We start from the raw sequence: 17,948 nt of genomic DNA, 5'->3' as shown, positions 1-17,948 counted from the left end.
TTAAACCTAAACAATAAAATCACTAACTTAATCAGAGAAAAAGTCAATTGTCTAGCCTTTGGAGACGATATCTCCCTACTAGCTGAGACCTGAAAGAAGCCAAAGAACAGAACCTCCGATCACAAAAACAAGGTGAAAAAAATAGGTCCCAAAATCTCCCTTAAAAAGACAAAGATAATGACAAACATTAACAGATATGTACAGTGGGAGAACAAAAAATTGAGATTGTCAAAGAATTTAAATATCTTAGAGAATGAATCAGTTGGAATGTCCTCGAGGAAAAGGCAATGGAACCTACAAGAAGTTGAGCAGGCATTCCTACTTACCAAAAACACATATAACAAAAAGTCCCTGTCATGGAATGCAAAAATAAGACATTACAATATGATAATCAAACGGGAAGCAGCCAAAACAGTGTCCATCACCAACCATGGCATACTTGAAAGGCTGGAGATCAAAGAAAAAACAAGACCAGGAAAAATGAAACAATATTGGGATAACAGAAAGGCACGGAATATTAAAAGTTCATTGATTTAATGTACCCCAAAGTAGGGTGAAATGAAAGAAGAAGAAAGTGTAGAAAAAAAGACAGCTTTTGAGTATCCTAAACAGCTTTCACAGGAAACCATTCTTTATCGATTCCAATAGAGTAACAGTTTTGTCGTCTTACCCATTAGATAATAACTTCAAAAACATGGAAAATGGTGTCACTGAGGCACTAAATGTAAACTTAGGTCTTTCAGATCACAACACACTTGTCATATGTATAAATTCTTCTCTATCCAAGCTAAAGAACTTCTGCACAGAAAAAGTGAATATAGTTATTCATAGCAAAGGAAATCTGTGAAAATGTACCTGCAAAACAACAACCAACGAATAATTCAATCTATTTTCTAGTACTTTCATGTCCCTATTTCAGATGTGTTTTCCAAAAAAACTTACAAAATCAATTAAACAAAGGAAACTCCATGTTGGAATATCAATAACATAAGGAAAAAATAAATTGTTAGTCACCGTAAAGATGACACATTGACTTGCAGACAGGAACAACGAAAAGACACTTACATATTAGCGTTCGGTCAAAGCCTCTGTCAGAAGGGAAACACACATATTCACTCACACCTCATGCACAAACGACTGCCATCTCTGGCAGCTTGGGCTGGAATGCAACTGTAACAAAGAACATAAACTGCAGTCTGGAGGGGGAGGAAAGGGGAAGAGATAGCAGGGTATGGATGGCTGGAGATAAGAGCACTGTCTGGCGGAGCATGCAGGGAGTAGATGGCCAATAGATGCAACAACAGGTGGCTGTGGGGCAGGGAGCAGGGGGGGGGGGGGGGGGGATGAGGAGCAGAAAAGGAGAGGAGCAGGGAAAGAGAAGATGAGTGGGTACTCTGGCAGAGGGTGGCATGCAAAGATGGTGGGAGACGAGATTATGGAGGAGGTGATAGGACAGAGGGTGTGGAAACTGTTGGGTGGAGGGGGTGGTTACAGTAGGTTATCGTACGTTGAGGCTGGGATAGTTTCAGGAGGGAAGAATGTGTTGTAAGGATAACTTCTGCCTGTGTAGTCCAAAAAAGCTGTTGGTGGGGAGGATCCAGACGGCTCGGGTAGTGAAGCAGCCATTGAAAGCTAGCATGTTATGTTCAGCTGCATGTTGTGCCACAGGGTGGACTACTTTGCTCCTGGCTTCAGTCCGACGGTGGCCTTTGATCCAAGATCAATGAATTGCCAATGGTACATTGTTGTAGTGGCTAGTTTATAGTTTATTGCATATCCCTTGCATTAGTGCCGTGTGAATCAAATGTTGTGTGATTTTACAGGAAATGTCCATAACACATATCGAGTACCTCAGCATAACGGAAAATCTTGAGCCTGTTCGAAAGCGAGTATCATTTGCCCAGCCCTACCCTGTCCTTCCAAATACTTCAAAATAAATCTTAGATGAGACAGCCAAAGTTACATTTGTAAATGCAGGACGATCCCTATATAATCTATTAAACAACTTAAAAATGTCGACCTCAGCAGCAATAGTTTAATCAATGAATACAAGATGACCCTGCACTTTTTGAATGATGAATTTGGTTAAGAACCTTGTCTTATAAACAGGCAAATACAGTATTTTGCAGACTTTCCAGTCACAATGCAGGGATTGAACATACTTACTGAGGAAATGTTGGACAAAGTTCATTGAGAAAAAGGGGATTTTGTCAACTTCTCCCATTGCCCTTACAAATGATTCCATTAAGCTGACTTCTTTGAATTCTGAACCATTTTGTACAGGATCACTTCTCAGCTCTAGAGTTTGACAGTACTGTTTCACATCTGCTTCTAAATTTACACTATATAAATCACTGTGATTTGCCTCACCCTCACTTCAAAATTCATACACAATGTGTGGGAACAAGTGTTGATAAGCCTCTGAGTAAGTGAGAATTTCTCTGATTTTAGCACTACAATCAGTTTTAGATATAAGTGTTGGCAGAAGTAACATGATGCTCAACTCTTATTGAAACTCACTCCTGACAACTGACAATAAATACTTGGATGCAGCTCACAAACACTCACCGCAGTAATAAGAATGAAGACAAAAGTAATGTGGCATTCAAGTATCTAAATGACGGCTTCGTGCTTTCTACCTGCTTATGCTCATCGACTTTCAAATTAGTACTACAGATTCTTACCTAAAAATACCTTAGGATTCAACCAGGTGCCTAATTTGGCAGTCGACTAATTTCATAACTCAAACCCTTGGTGGATATGTAGATACCATCGATGATCAACCAACACAGTCCTTCCTAAGGAAAATTTTACAGCACGTTTATTCCCTGGGAAGTGCATATTGCGCAAATCAGCTCTGGTTTAAAGGCATACCATCGATGTGATTCAATGAATGTCAGAAAGCATACCAGCAACTGAAAGTGTCTTTGAATAACTCCATACCTGATGATGCTTATGCCCCGCAAGCGTCACCCATCAGCAACTGAGATACTGCAATACGAGATGGGACCATCCTATTGTATCAGCACATCCATGGCTCACAGCAACCCACTGCAATTGTTCACAGGCAGAGAAGGGATATTATCAGCCATTTATGGACTAAGGTAATTTCACGTGTCTCTCTTCAATGCAAAAGTTCAGTTAACCACAGGTCACACACTGCTGATACCCTTTCTGGGCACCCATTCCGAGCTCCCAGAAAAAAACAGCTACAAAGATTTGCCCTATATTTAGCAACTAAAACTATGATATCAATTACTTGCCCATGACACAGCATGAAAATGTAAACATTGTATCCCATCTGCCCACGGACTGCATGTGGAGTTTGAAAAACGTGAAGCTGTGTGTTTTGGGCTTGACAACAACCTGCAACAAACACTGTATGGATTTCCTACTATTCCTGCTAAGTCACCCTCTGAAATATGTTTGGGACTCATTAATAGGCACCAATACACTGAACATACCCAGAACGGCTATCAAAAGAAACGGATTCATTATATCACACACTCTTTTCCTTTTGTAATTGCTGCATGTCACAATGTTATACTTCTGCCAACCAAAGAGGAAGAATATTGCATCATGGTCTCACCCTTCCTCTGCACTCACATTCTTCAGTTGCTTCATGTTTTACATGGAAGGTGACTAGAATGAAAATGCTAGTCCAAAATTGTCAGTACAAAACAACATGCTGTCAGAGCCAGGAATGTCAATACAACATAGGTGGTCCCAGCACCTACCAAAAGGGATGGAAACACTACACCAGACATTCCTTTCTTTTTTTTTTTTTTTTTTTGGCTGTGTGAACACAAGATACTGACTTATACTTTTATCAACGAAAAATGAAGAATGTTGGGTCATCATCACACCATTGCTTTGCATGTCACAATGGGATACGACTACAAAGAAAATGCTAGCACACTGTTGTGTCTAATGGTCCACAATCAACTCTATGAGTGAACACACTGTCTGGGCCTGCAACACTTACTCCACTGCAGTGTTTCGCTCCCTGGCCAAAACCTGGGTAGCCTGGGGAGCAGGTGCACATCTATTTTTCTGGTTCATTCCAGGAAGCTATGTGATTCTCAGCTATGGATGCACTTTCAAATTTCCCTATATGCTCTAGATATCATCTCTGCATTACAAGATGCTACCAACACCATTGATTTATTTAACATACAGGCTTCCACATCTGTGCTCGTAACTTCATCAAGACCCCAGAGTGGACACAGGGCAGAGTCATCAGTGGCTTGAGGTCACGGATTAGGTAATTCATCACAGACGTCACCTTTGGTCACAGCAACCAGCATAGAAGGCACTCCCACCTAGGCTTATCACTGTCCTGAGCACATCAGTGACCAGAGACTCCCCTAATCCTACCATCTGGCGTAGACCAGCCCCACTCTACCCATGCCCTTCCCACAATACTTTAGATTAGATTAATACTTATTCCATAGACCATGAATATAACACTATCTAATTCAGTGGAATGTGTCAGTTCAACAAAAGGTTTTCTTAAAAGCCGTAATTCAAGTTGTTTAAATAGTAAGATTACTAATTTATATCTAAAAATTCATCCATTTAGTAAAAGGAGCAGTCATTCAGAAACTCTTTTAATTTGTTTTTAAATGTTGGTTGGCTATCTGTCAGACTTTTGATGCTGTTTGGTAAGTGACCAAAGATTTCTGTGGCAGTGTAATTCACCCATTTCTGCACCAAAGTATACTTTAACCAACAGCAGTGAAGTAGTGAATATCAGCCTTTCTCCTAGTGTTGTAGCTATGCACATTGCTATTGCTTTTGAACTGGTATGGGTTATCAATAACAAATTTCATGGGTTATCAATAACAAATTTCATAAGTGTGTGAGTGTGTGTTGGGTGTGCGCGCGCACGTGCAAAGCTGCTGTGAATATCCCTAACCCCTTACATAAATGTCTGCAAGATGATCTTGGCTGGGCTTCAGCTATTATTCCGATTACAAGCTTTTGTGCAACGAATATCTTTTCCCTTAAAGATGAATTACCCAACAATATCATGCCATATGAAAGCAGTGAACGAAAATAGGCATAGTAAGCTGATTTATTTACATGTTTATTACCAAAATTTGCTGTAACCCTAATAGCATAAATAGCAGAGCTCAAACGTTTCTGCAGACCATCAATGTGTTTCTTCCAATTCAATCTCTCATCAATGCACACACCAAAAAATTTGGAATAGGCTGTCTTAGCTACAGACCTGCATTCAAACTCAATATTTATTAATGGTGGTGTGCTGTTTACTGTACAAAACTGTATATACTGTGTTTTATCAAAATTTAGTTAGAGTGCATTTGCAGAAAACCGTTCAATAATTTTCTGAAAGATATTATTTACAATTTCCTCAGCTAATTCTTGTTTGTTTGGTGTGATTACTATACTTGTATCATCAGCAAAAAGAACTAGCTTCGCATCTTAGTGAATATAGAGTGGCAAGTCATTAATATATACTAACAACAATAAAGGACCCAAACCTGAACCTTGTGAGGCCGTATTCTTGATACCTCCCCAGTTTGAGGAATCTGCTGGTTTTTGTGGATTATGTGGACTGTTTATTTCAACCTTCTCTCTTCGAGTTAAATATTAATTAAACTGTCTGTGCACTGCTCCACTCATTCCGTAATACTTAAGTTTATCTACAATATATCCCTGATTTGTACAACCAAAAGCCTTTGAGAAATCCAAAAAAATCCCAATTAGTGATGTTTGGTTATTCAGAGCATTTAATACCTTGTTCAGTGAAAGAATATGTAGCATTTTCTGCCGAAAAACCTTTCTGAAAACCAAGCTGGCATTTTGTTAGTACTTGATTTTCACAAATATGTGAAGCTACTCTTGAATACATCTCTTTTTCAAGCATTTTGTACAAAGCTGTCAGATGTGAGACTGGGTATTAGTTGTTGACATCAGATCTATCCCCCTTTTTATGCAATAGCATATTTCTGTCTTTGACTCCAGCTGAACATACAGTGGCAATCGAAGACCTTCACAGTAGAGCTGGGTGCTGATGGAGATGCTACCCTGTACACTGCCATGACCATAACCTGCAAACTTCACGATATTAGTGTTGCACCTCATAGTTCACCTGGTTCCACCATCACCAATTCCACCACAACTGACTTGATCTGACACCAATATGCAAGAGGCAATGGACAAGGACATCAGCATCATCTCCCCCCTAACCCTTCCTCCGCACTGGTCCATTCCTGCACTCTCCAGGTCGGTTCCGTATCTTCATGTCAATTAAAACTGGTAGGGACTTAGTATTGCACAACTCCCACATTGATACTGTTCACAAGACAGAGGCATTAGCAGTATCAGAGTCAACATCTTTCAAATCAGACCACATGAGGTAAGTCAGATGAGATAGGTGCTCATGCATTCCAGCAAACAGTTGATAAATAATCAGGCTTGACTCATTGGCCTCTCTGTGGCGTATAAAGCTTACAATAGCTCAACATCCTAATACATCTATAATGACGGCATGCAAGTTGGTATTAACTGAGCTTGACTCGCAATCTTCAGCTTAATCTTTGTCCCAATTTAGTTTTTGAATCTACTCCAGTTTAGTGACCACCCATTTCAGTTGAGGAATCCAGAATAACCCACTACTCTCATTTTCGTCACTACCAACTGTAGGTGCCATTGTTACAGCACTTTGCTTCTCCACTCAGTGTATCACATTTTAGTGGCGACAGTAATATAAAATGGTTGCAGCAGCAAACATTTTATCACTTTTTGAAGTTCAAATGGCATTCACAAACGTAAAAAGTAATATTCACGTGAAAACTGCTTCTTATTTCAATGCCAGCCAACATATCGTGGTACTGGAAAGTATTCTGGCACGGTGTTTTTGTACGATAAAGTTGGCAATATGTAAGTAAAGTGTTTAAGTTGAGGACATAGCATACATGGAATTCGTGTTTTGTTCCATGACACGACGATGTCAACATGGGTATATAAGTAATGCAGTAAAAGACAAAAAATAACAAGTGCAGGTCAAAAGTGTTTTAAAATAACATTTTAAAGTCTCTTATTCTTAACTGTGAATGGCTACATTCCTAAACAAATCTAAAGTCATTAACACAGAATTATGCCACCATCAAAAACATGAAGAATATCTGACAGATTTGAAGGAGGCAGTAATACACGCTTTGACAGAAGATAAATCACGGACTGAGGTTGGTAGTATTTTTGGAGTATCTAGACAGCTGGCGTCTGTAATAAAGTTGATGAGCAACAAACCACAACATAGCCAACCACAAAAATGATATCATCATAATCAATAGAATTATTAGACAGTTTGTAGTAGTTTGTATTACATACTTGAAAGACTGCATGACAAATTACCGACGATCTGAAAATGCATCATGGACTAGAAATTCAAGTTTCTACACTAAAATGTTGATTTTGCAATCAAGACTTGATAGGCTGCTGTCCAGCCAAGAAATGTTTTCACAATTCAGCAAATATAGGAAGATGAGAATTGCCTCCACTAAAGAACATTGCAAGTGGACAGCAAAAGATTGAGCCAAGAAATTATGGAGTGACAAAAATAAATTTTATATGATGTCTTACAATGGGATTCAGCATGTTTGTTGTCCAGTAGCCAAAAAATGGAATTCACACCATCGGATTCTGATTAAGTTGCATAGAGGAGGAAACATTACAGTACAGGGATGCTTCAGCACCAAAGTTGTGATACAGCCAAGTCAAAACTTGCGATATCAAACACACATAGCTTATGAAGAAGGTACTGGATAGATATATTACATGAGAGAGTATCAAAATAAAGCAGATTTCAACAATATTCTGCAGTCTGAATGGGAAAAGATTACACACGAGATGATCGAATGTCTAATTGAATCTATGCCTCCGAGATATGCTGCTCTTTTGCTAGCAAAAGGTTATGCAATGAAGTGTTAATATGACTTGGCACAGAAAAGTGAACTTATTTTTTTTCTTTGCACTGTGCTAAAGATTTGATTTAAGTCAGAAAACTTAGAGATGTGAAATTCTGAATTTCATTTTCCAACACAGGATATAGTCACTTCCTGGCAGATTAAAACTGTGTGCCCGACCGAGACTCGAACTCGGGACCTTTGCCTTTCGCGGGCAAGGCAAAGGTCCCGAGTTCGAGTCTCGGTCGGGCACACAGTTTTAATCTGCCAGGAAGTTTCATATCAGCGCACACTCCGCTGCAGAGTGAAAATCTCATTCTGGAAACAGGATATAGTGTTTGCACAGTGTTAAAGGTTTGATTTATTGCCAGAACACTTATGGGCTGTGAAATTCTGAACTACATTTTCCAACACAAGATATAGTGTCACTAGACTCAGTATTTTGTTGTAAAATTGGGATATAATGTTTAATGTATATTAGGTTGAACAGTACGCCACTAAAACTGTTGATAAAATAGTCATTTCAAAACACTTTTGAGTGCCACTGTTCTGTAATATCATGGGTTCCGATATATCATGGACAACGTAAATTAACTCACTTTTTCCAACTAAAGCTCGCATACTTCAGTGCTGCATCAACCAGATGGTCCAGAACAAATATGGCATATTCACCATAGCCCTGCTTCAGCTTGTTTGGCGGAAAAGTAACAGGTGTTCCCTGCACAGATGAAAAACCAAATACATAAATTTTATAGGCAATACTGAATAATGGATTCACAAAAGCAGTCACTAAGAGTTAAGCAAGATGCAGTATATACAAAACAAAATCCAAATGGGATAAATCCACACAAACAATGCACGTGTTGATTTAAGATATCCAACATTGTAGTTAAAACACTTAAATTACATTATTCTGTGCCAAATCCAATTACAATAATAAATTAAAAATATTCCTTTGTCATATTTACTTTCTCCCGCATTTATTCAAGCTCATCTAAACATTAACACGCAACCACATGTAACTTAAAAACATGAATACAGCACTTCCATAAGAGCAGATGGTGCATACAAAAGAATGGCTTACCTCATGGCAGAGTGCTCGCCCCTGTGCTCTTCAATGTTTACACTAATGACCAGCCCATAGCGGAAAATTCCTGGCTTTTCATCTATGCTGACGATACTGCAGTGGCTGCTCAAGGAAAGACTTTTGAAGAAGCAGAGGAAAAGTTGACTTCTGCACTAGATACGCTTGGCTCCTACTACAAAGCCAATCACCTAAAGCCAAATTCCAAGACTCAGGTGGCTCATTTCACTTGACGAATAGAGAAGTTCGGTGGAAACTGGACGTTACATGGCTAGGCAAATGACTGGAGCATTGTTCAACACCAGTATATCTGCGTGTTACCCTTGACCAAACTCTGTCCTTCAAGAAACATTGCCATAACACCAGGCTGAAAGTTAGTTAATGGAATAACATCTTGAGGAAGCTCTCATCCACCACCTGGGGAGCAAGTCCTCCCGTCCTGAGAATTTTGACTCTTGCTTTGCGTGTGTCCGCTGCAGATATGCCTCACCTGTGTGGAGTGCATCCACTCACACCAAACAGTTTGATATTGCAATCAATGAGACTGTCCGAATCTTGTTGGAATGTATGAAACCACCTCCAGTCTATAAAATCTACCCGATCGTTGGAATAGCTCCCAGCAGTATTAAAAGGGCTGTTGCTGCTGATGTAGAGAGGGCTAAGCAAACTTATGATCCCTGACATCCACTGCATGATCAAGAGGCTGTAGTCCGTCGACTGAAGTCGAGAAAGAGCTTCATCGCCAGGACTCAACCACTAGAGGAACACCAGAGTCTAACCGCATCACCAGGTGGAAAAGCAAGCTACCACCTGATATCCCTGTAACGGGACACCTCCAGGAAATGACTTGCCCTACCCTATTTGGAGATTGATAAATCGTCTTAGGGTGGGCGTTCCTCTTTGCAAGACCAACATGCGAAAATGGGGCATTCTTCCAGCTGATGGAGATACATCCTGCGAGTGCGGAACAACACAAGGCCCAGCCCACCTTCTAATTTGTCCTGAACTTGAACAACCCTGCACAACACAGGACCTGATCGGCCATCGGAGATCCTACCTCTGGAAATGCTGACCGGACACAGAAATGAATGAATGGGCACTCCCATAAAATGGATCATAAAGCACAATAACAAACACTGAAGATCGAAAAGGATAAAATACCATGCTTTTTGTTTTCAAAAATGTTGAGAGAAGTGCTGATGCAAGACACAAAATTCCCTACCTAACAATCTTTTCTAATAACGAGGGTAGCTCTCTCTAATTTGTATAAGTAATTCTCTAATTCAAATATTGAAAAGACAATCCAGAGGACTGTGGTAAAGGAATAATTGTCCCCGTCTATAATAAAGAAAATAAGAATTTCAAAGCTATGGAGGAATGACATTGGTGTGCCACTGTGGGAAAATATTTTTTGGGAAATTCTAGGAAAGATAATAGGGCCGAGAAAATGAAGGAATAGCAGGAAGGCTCTAGGCTGGATAATCTAATTATAGACGTCACTATAATGACTGGAATCTTTCAAGACTGAGAACGACTCAGGAACCAGTAGAAATAGGTCAGCTGAAGGCATCATAGTAAGCCAGCTGAGGGTAAACAGGTGGACAACAATGAGGGAAAGACAAACAATGGAGATTGCATGGGAGAATAACAAGTCCGGTGAGTAAACCACGATTGAAAACCAAAAACATGTTGAATTCAGAACCAAAATAATATAGTGTACTTAAATCGATACAATAGTGCACAGAAATCCTGACTGACTTCGGAGCTGTTATGCTGCTGACTTTAAAGGGTAGCTATGGTGTGCATAGATCAGCAAGGTGGGCGTGTACTCATGGTAGCGCTTGCAGCACAGACACCAGTGCCTGCAGTTTTAACATCACTGTCACTGAAGTTAGATACCTTGTGTCACGCCTTCAAACTCACCGGGTCAGAACCACCCTGAATGCCGCTTGGGAAGGAGAACTGATGGCACAGGGGGAGTCATAGCACAGAAGCCTGGCAGCTGGTAGGAAGAACCAAGGAATCTGGCAAAGTGCTGGGGCATGCCAGCATGGACAATGATGATGCCGTGACCATGGCAAAGAGGGCGGAGGTTACATTAAGACTTCCATTTCCACGCCGGCATCCACGGGGACCACTGCTGGTATCCTGGAGCACAAGTTGTACCTGTGAGGATGTGGGAGTGGCATAGACAGACGTTCCAGGTCTGACAGAGCCAGCAACGGAGATGCTGTCAGTATGTGGAGACAGAGCTGGTTGGTAGGCTGGCACTCCACACCTCTCAGAGCATCAACTGGTGTAAGGTGCCACCCGAGGGTGGCAACCGCCGTGGCCAGCATTCGCGAGTGTTTTGCCCCATACGAGTGTGCCAACACAACTGAGATAAGCAGAAAGTGCTGGGTGCGCAGAGTCTGGGGTTCTGCGGGCTGTGGGGCCAGGAGGCGGCGGAGGGTGAGTGTGTGCTATCGATGGAGGAGCTCCACCAGGCCACAGTCATGGACAGGGGTGATCCTGCAGGTGCTCAGAAACATCGTGAGTCCAGCTATAGTGATAGAAGTGCCCACCACTTCTAACATTTGTTGCTTAAACGTTCGCATCATATGCTCCACTTCGTCGTTGGAGGATCGGTGAAATGGTGCAGTAAACTTGTGCCTGATGCCATTGAAGGTGCAGAAACATCCGAAAGCCGTCACTATGAACTGGGGTCCTACGTCTGACATGATGGTACAGGGATGCCATTCGATGGCCAGAATTTGGGTGAGTGCATTGAGAGTAGCATTAGTGATGCAGAAGCCATGGTGACCACATAGGAGTTCTTAGAATAAGCTTTCATGACAATGAGCCACAAAGAGCCCAGAAAAAGTCCAGCAAAGTCCAGGTGAATGCCATGCCAGGGATGATGGACCAGGGGCGAAAGACTGGGGCAGATCAGTCTGGTGCCAGACACAAGCATGACATCTGTGCACCATGGCCTTCACATCTTTGTTCTGTCCACGACAGTATGCATGTTGCCTTGCAAGGGCTTTCATTCGCAACATAGCCCAATGCTCACAAAGGAAGAGTTGAAAAACATGAGAAGGCAGTGTAGGTGGGATGATGAAGTCATTATCCACCTCCGTATCAAGCAGGAGAACATGGAGATGACTTATGAATGGTGGAAGAGGCAAGCCCAGGCCTGGAGCTAAGGATAGTGGGCCACCCATGGAGCAAATAGTACATGATGCCCCATGGGATAGGGTTGTGGTGTGTGTCTGCAGCAATATAAGCAGCTGTCATGAGTAATGTGTCCAAGGCGTGCTGTTGTTCCACATCAATGTGAAAAAAGGAGATATGCTGTTGGTCAAATGCTGGATCGGTCTCAAAGGTAGATGAGATAGAGCATCCATGTTCACATGTTTTGCCATGGGCTTGTACTTAGTGGGATAAGCTAAGGAAATACACCCAATGCTGGAGCCAATGTGCTATATGCTCTGGAAGCTGGGAGCATGTCCCAAAGATTGCTACCAGTGGTTTGTGGTCTGTAGCGAGGGTAAGCTTGCTCCTGAATAGGTAAACATAGGATATCTTAAGGGTAAAGATAGTCACCAAAGCTTCCCTCCCCCCCCCCCCCCCAATACTGAGTAGTTCTTCTGAGTCTTTAACACACAGTCAATCAGTTGCTCAGTACCATCATCATTCCCATGGGTTCGCACCACACCAATGCCATAGAGAGACGCATGATTGGCCAAAACGTGGGAACAGGATGGAGAAAAAGAGCGTAAGGAAGGATGCGAAATGCAGCAGATACTTCAGATACATTAAAGCGTGCTCAAGGGCCGCCATCCATGTGTAATGAAAGCCCTACCTTCACAACTAGCTTAATGGATACATAATGCAGGCCACTTGTGTGAGGAACTTAGAATAATAATTCATCTTTCCCAAAAATGCCTGCAGCTCCTGTAAGTACTGGAGTTGGGGCACAGAATAATAGAAGAAATATTCTGGTCAGTGGGTAGGATCCCGTCTTTACTGAGCAAGTGTCTGAGGTATTTTACTTGCTTCACTGAGCTCCTGGAAGGGAACCGTGTCAGAGATGACTTGATCCAGTGATGGTGAATCCAGACTGTGAAGAGGCATCCAGACTGAAAATGTTGTCAGCTTAATGACTATCGACTGAACAGCATGATCAACAGTGAGACCATTTTGTAGACAGCGTTGATTGTGATTTGACCCCATAGGGGAATCAAACTGTCATTATATGCAAGCAAAACACAAGAGGACAGTGCCAAGTCATGGAAACCAAGACAATGTATGTGTGGAGGCTTATCTACATCTGCATGGATACTATGCAAATCACATCCAAGTGCCTGGCAGAGGGTTCATCAAACCACCTTCACAATTCTCTATTATTCCAGTCTCCTATAAAGCACGGAAAGAACGAACACCTATGTCTTTCCGTACAATCTCTAATTTTCCTCATTTTATCGTGGTGAACGTTTCTCCATATGTAGGTTGGAGCCAACAAAATATTTTCACATTCAGAGGAGAAAGTTGGTGATTGGAATTTCGTGAGAAGATTCTGTCACAATGAAAAACGCCTTTCTTTTAATGATGTCCAGCCCAAATCTTGTAAAATTTCTGTGACTCTCTCTCCCATATTTCACGATAATACAAAATGTGCTGCCTTTCTTTGAACTTTTTCGATGTACTCCGTCAGTCCTATCTCGTAAGGAGCCCACACCGCACAGCAGTATTCTAAAAGAGGACGGACAAGCGTAGTGTAGGCAGTCTCTGTTATATTTTCAATGTGTCCTGCCAAAAAAGCGCAGTCTTTTTTTAGCCTTCCCCACAGCATTTTCTATGTGTTCCACCCAATTTAAGTTGTTCATAGCTGCAATTCCTAGGTATTTAGTTAAATTTATGGCATTTAGATTTGACTGATTTATCGTGTAACCGAAGCTGAATGAATTTCTTTTAGCACTCATGTGGATGACCTCACACTTCTCATTATTTAGGGTCAACTGCCACTTTTTGAGCATTCAGATACCTTTTCTAAATCATTTTGCAATTTGTTTTGATCTTCTGATGACTTTATTTGTCGATAAACAACAGTGTCATCTGCAAACAACCTAAGATGGCTTCTCAGATTGTCTCCCAAATTGTTTATACAGATAAGGAACAGCAAAGGGCCTATAACACTACCTTGTGGAACACCAGAAATCACTCCTGTTTTACTCGATGACTTTCCATCGATTACTACAAACTGTGACCTCTCTGACAGGAAATCACAAATCCAGTCACATAACTGAGACGATATTCCATAAGCACGCAATTTAACTACAGTTATCAAAGAAATTATAGCTCCAGCATCCATGTGGAAATGGACCTCCTGGTTTGCAATCGTGAGGTTGATAAACAACATAGTGGAAGAAGGATTGCCCTGAGGAAAACTGTCCAAGATTCATAAGCTCAGTTCAGAGATGTCCCTCTTTGCTACAACAGTGCAATGCACCCACTGATCCAGGCAGACTGCAGGGCATAAAGCAGTCAGGACAAGAAGGAAGACCCCGTTGCTTCCATTGATGGGGTGTGACTGTCTGTTCAGAACCCATTGCCACATCAGAAATCGATTAACGTAATGCCATTGTTAGTAAAAAGGCTAAAGAAGTCCGCCCTCAAGGTGGGCAGCTGAAATGTTGCTACCTGTTGCTGAGCCATGAGGCATTTGTTGCCTGTGCAATCTCGAAAAAGTGTGCAATTTTCAAGATATCATCCAGGGAGGGTAAGAATCGTAGAGGGAGACCAAGAGATGAATACACTAAGCAGATTCAGAAGGATAGTTTGAGGGCTGCAGTGCGTACTCCCAGATCAGGAGATAATTGGACCACCATATTTAAAATCAAAGAATCTGCAAATGAAGAAATCATAAATGATATTCGTAATGTAATTCGGTCAGCCAAAGGTTAGTTTACAAGCTCCAGAATTGTTATCAACGGAATTCTACAAAGAAGATCGGCGAGTAACGCGTACACAAACAAAATAAACACTGGCATCAGGGAACAGTGCGACGAACTTGGTGTTGTATTTGTTGACCCAAATAAATTTCTCGGCAACAAATGCCTGGGTAGGGATGGCCTGCACCTAAACAGACTAGGTGCAATGACTTTCAGCAAAATGCTCCTGGACTTATGTAAAATTACAAAAAATAAGGGAAACTAATACGGTCTGCACGGGGTGACTATCCAAGAATACCGTATGCAAACAAAAAACGTGAGTGTAATCGTAATAAGGAAGCAGTTGAACCAAAACAGAACGACATGAAAATGGAAAAAAGTGGGAATGCAAATAGTGTTGGAAAAAATTACTTAACAGTTGTTCACCAAAATATATGTTCCCTAGCAAATAAGACCCAACAGCTAGAAGTGGAGCTGGAGTCTACAGAGTGCTCAGTTGTTTGTCTCACTGAGCATTGGTGCAATGAGGCTGAAATTAATCAGTTAGTCTTGCAGTCTTATAACTTAGCATGTGCATACTGTAGGACTTCTATGAAGTGTGGAGGGTGTTGTATTTATGTAAAACAAAATTATCAGTATAAGACCAGAAGCGATTTGTGTGTAATCAGTGAAGAGCAACATTTTGAACTGGCAGCAGTTGAAATCAGGGACCAATACAGATGTAGGAATTTGATTATCTTATGTATATACAGATCTCCTAGTGGAGACTTCAACATATTTTTCTCCAAACTTAATCATGTTCTTGACAAGATATCCACCCCAAAGAACCACATTCTCATATGTGGAGACCTAAATGTGGATAAACTGAATCCTGATTCTACATGGGACTCATTACGAAGTCTTCCTCAAAGTTTCAATCTAGTTCGAATGGTTAACAGTGCAACCAGAATAACAAAATAATCAAAGACATCTGTTGATCAGGTATTAACAGATTTGGGCAAAGAAAACTGTGAGGTGGTGGTAGCAAAGCTAGGATTATCTGATCACTCAGGTCAAATCATTAATATAAAAGTGGCTCCAGAAAAAACAAAGAAAATGCATATTTACAGACAAATTTTTTCTAAACAAAATAGACATGAGTTTGCCAAACAGATAGCAGGACAAACATGAGACTCAGTATACTCAGAGGTAGATGTGAATGAAAAATTCAAAAATTTCATGACATTGTTTAAATTAAATTTTGAAGAAACATTTCCTTAAGTATTATGTCCATTATCAACAGCAGGAAAAAACAAGTGGGTCACAAAAGGAATCAAAAAATTGTCTGAAACACTAAAGTACCTGAGCTCCATTAAACACAGCCAAACTAATCCTGCTTTCTCACTCTTTTATAAAAGATATAGGAAAACATATAGGAAAATATTGCTTGCAGCAAAGAGAGCTCATAACTCCAAACTGGTGCTCTCTGCTGAAAACAAAAATAAGGCAGTATGGAAGATTGTGAAGCAGGAAACTGGTACCGGGAAAATGAATCTGTCAAACTTGAAAATCAAAGAGGAAGGGACTCTAATAAAAGACCCAATATATTCGGCAAACTATATAAATGATTATTTTAGTAGCATAGGAATAAAATTACAGGAAAATTTTCTAACAGCCCCTCAGGTCAAAAAGCCAAATAATGGTGTATCACACTCAATGGTGTTATTCCCTACAACACAGGAAGAAGTCTATAATGCAGTCAGCAAACTGAAAAACAAAAACTCAGCTGGTCTGGATGAAGTCCCCATTATTATAATTAAGGACTGTATCAAGAGCCTACTTCCACCTTTAGTTGATATTATAAATCAATCTTTCAAGCAGGGCTACTTTCCAGACTATTTAAAATATGCGAAATTACTACCTCTCTTCAAAAAAGGTGATGCAGGAAAAATTGAAAATTATAGGCCAATTTCTCTACTATCATGGTTTGCAAAAATATTAGAAACTATTATGAAAGATAGGCTAATGAATTATTTAAATAAATACGACTTACTGTCTGTTGACCAGTTTGGATTTCGATCAAGGAAAAGCACAGAATCAACAACAGCACACCTCACAAAACACATTCTAGAAGCATTAGATAAAGGGAACTACACAACAGGTATATTTCTTGATCTAACTAAAGCGTCTGATACAGTAGACCACAACATATTGTTAAATAAGTTACATGAACTGGGAATAAGGGGACTTGTGAAAAAGTGGTTCCAGTCATATCTAAAAAATAGAAGACAGATAACTGAAATCTCACATATTTCAAGTTGCTCAAATTATATTGTAAACTATACTTCAGACTCAAATTATGTAAATATAGGTGTCCCACAGGGTAGTGTCCTTGGCCCAATACTATTCCTCATTTACATAAATGACTTCCCACAGAGCATCAAGCATGGACAAACAATATTGTTTGCAGATGACTCAAATGTTCTAATCAGTGACAAATCGCCAGATGCACTGAAAGAAAAAGCCGAGCAAACGCTAAACAGTGTACGTGAGTAGGCATCAAATAATAAACTAACACTAAATTAAAAAAAAAAAAAAAAACAAATGCTGTTAACTTCTATGTCTGCAAAAAACCATACTATAACAACTTTAAGTTATGAAACTATAGAATGTGTAGACTACACAAAATTTCTTGGTATGCGTGTTGACGGTCAGTTAAAGTAGGAAGAACATATTAAAATACTTAGTAACAGAATCGCTACAGCATGCTATGCTCTTAGAATTCTGACTGCAGTGTGTGATACTACATGTGTCAGATCTGTATATTTTTCTTATATCCACTCTGTTATTACCTATGGAATAATATTTTGGGGAGTCAACAGTAAAAATATTCAAATAGTTTTCAAATTACAGAAAAGAGCAATTCGTATAATAACCAAGAGTGGCAGTAGGGCTCACTGCCTTGAACATCTCCAAAAGCTGGAAATCCTAACTGTCCCCTGTGAATACATTTTTCAA

General features: G+C 40.4%; 1 protein-coding gene across 1 annotated transcript in view; it reads right to left on the bottom strand.

Annotated features, from left to right (window-relative positions):
- Window positions 1-17,948, bottom strand: part of LOC126416469 (intraflagellar transport protein 57 homolog) — a 191,692-nt gene that overhangs the window by 84,535 nt on the left and 89,209 nt on the right. The window contains exon 4 of the mRNA XM_050084206.1: window positions 8,534-8,652. Within this exon, the coding sequence (XP_049940163.1) occupies window positions 8,534-8,652 (119 nt within the window). The remainder of the gene's footprint in view (window positions 1-8,533; window positions 8,653-17,948) is intronic.

Source organism: Schistocerca serialis, chromosome 8 (genome assembly GCF_023864345.2).
Source record: "Schistocerca serialis cubense isolate TAMUIC-IGC-003099 chromosome 8, iqSchSeri2.2, whole genome shotgun sequence".
NCBI classification, from domain to species: Eukaryota; Metazoa; Arthropoda; class Insecta; order Orthoptera; family Acrididae; genus Schistocerca; species Schistocerca serialis.
Note: the sequence above shows the minus strand (reverse complement) of the source record. Positions and strands in the feature narration are given on the sequence as shown.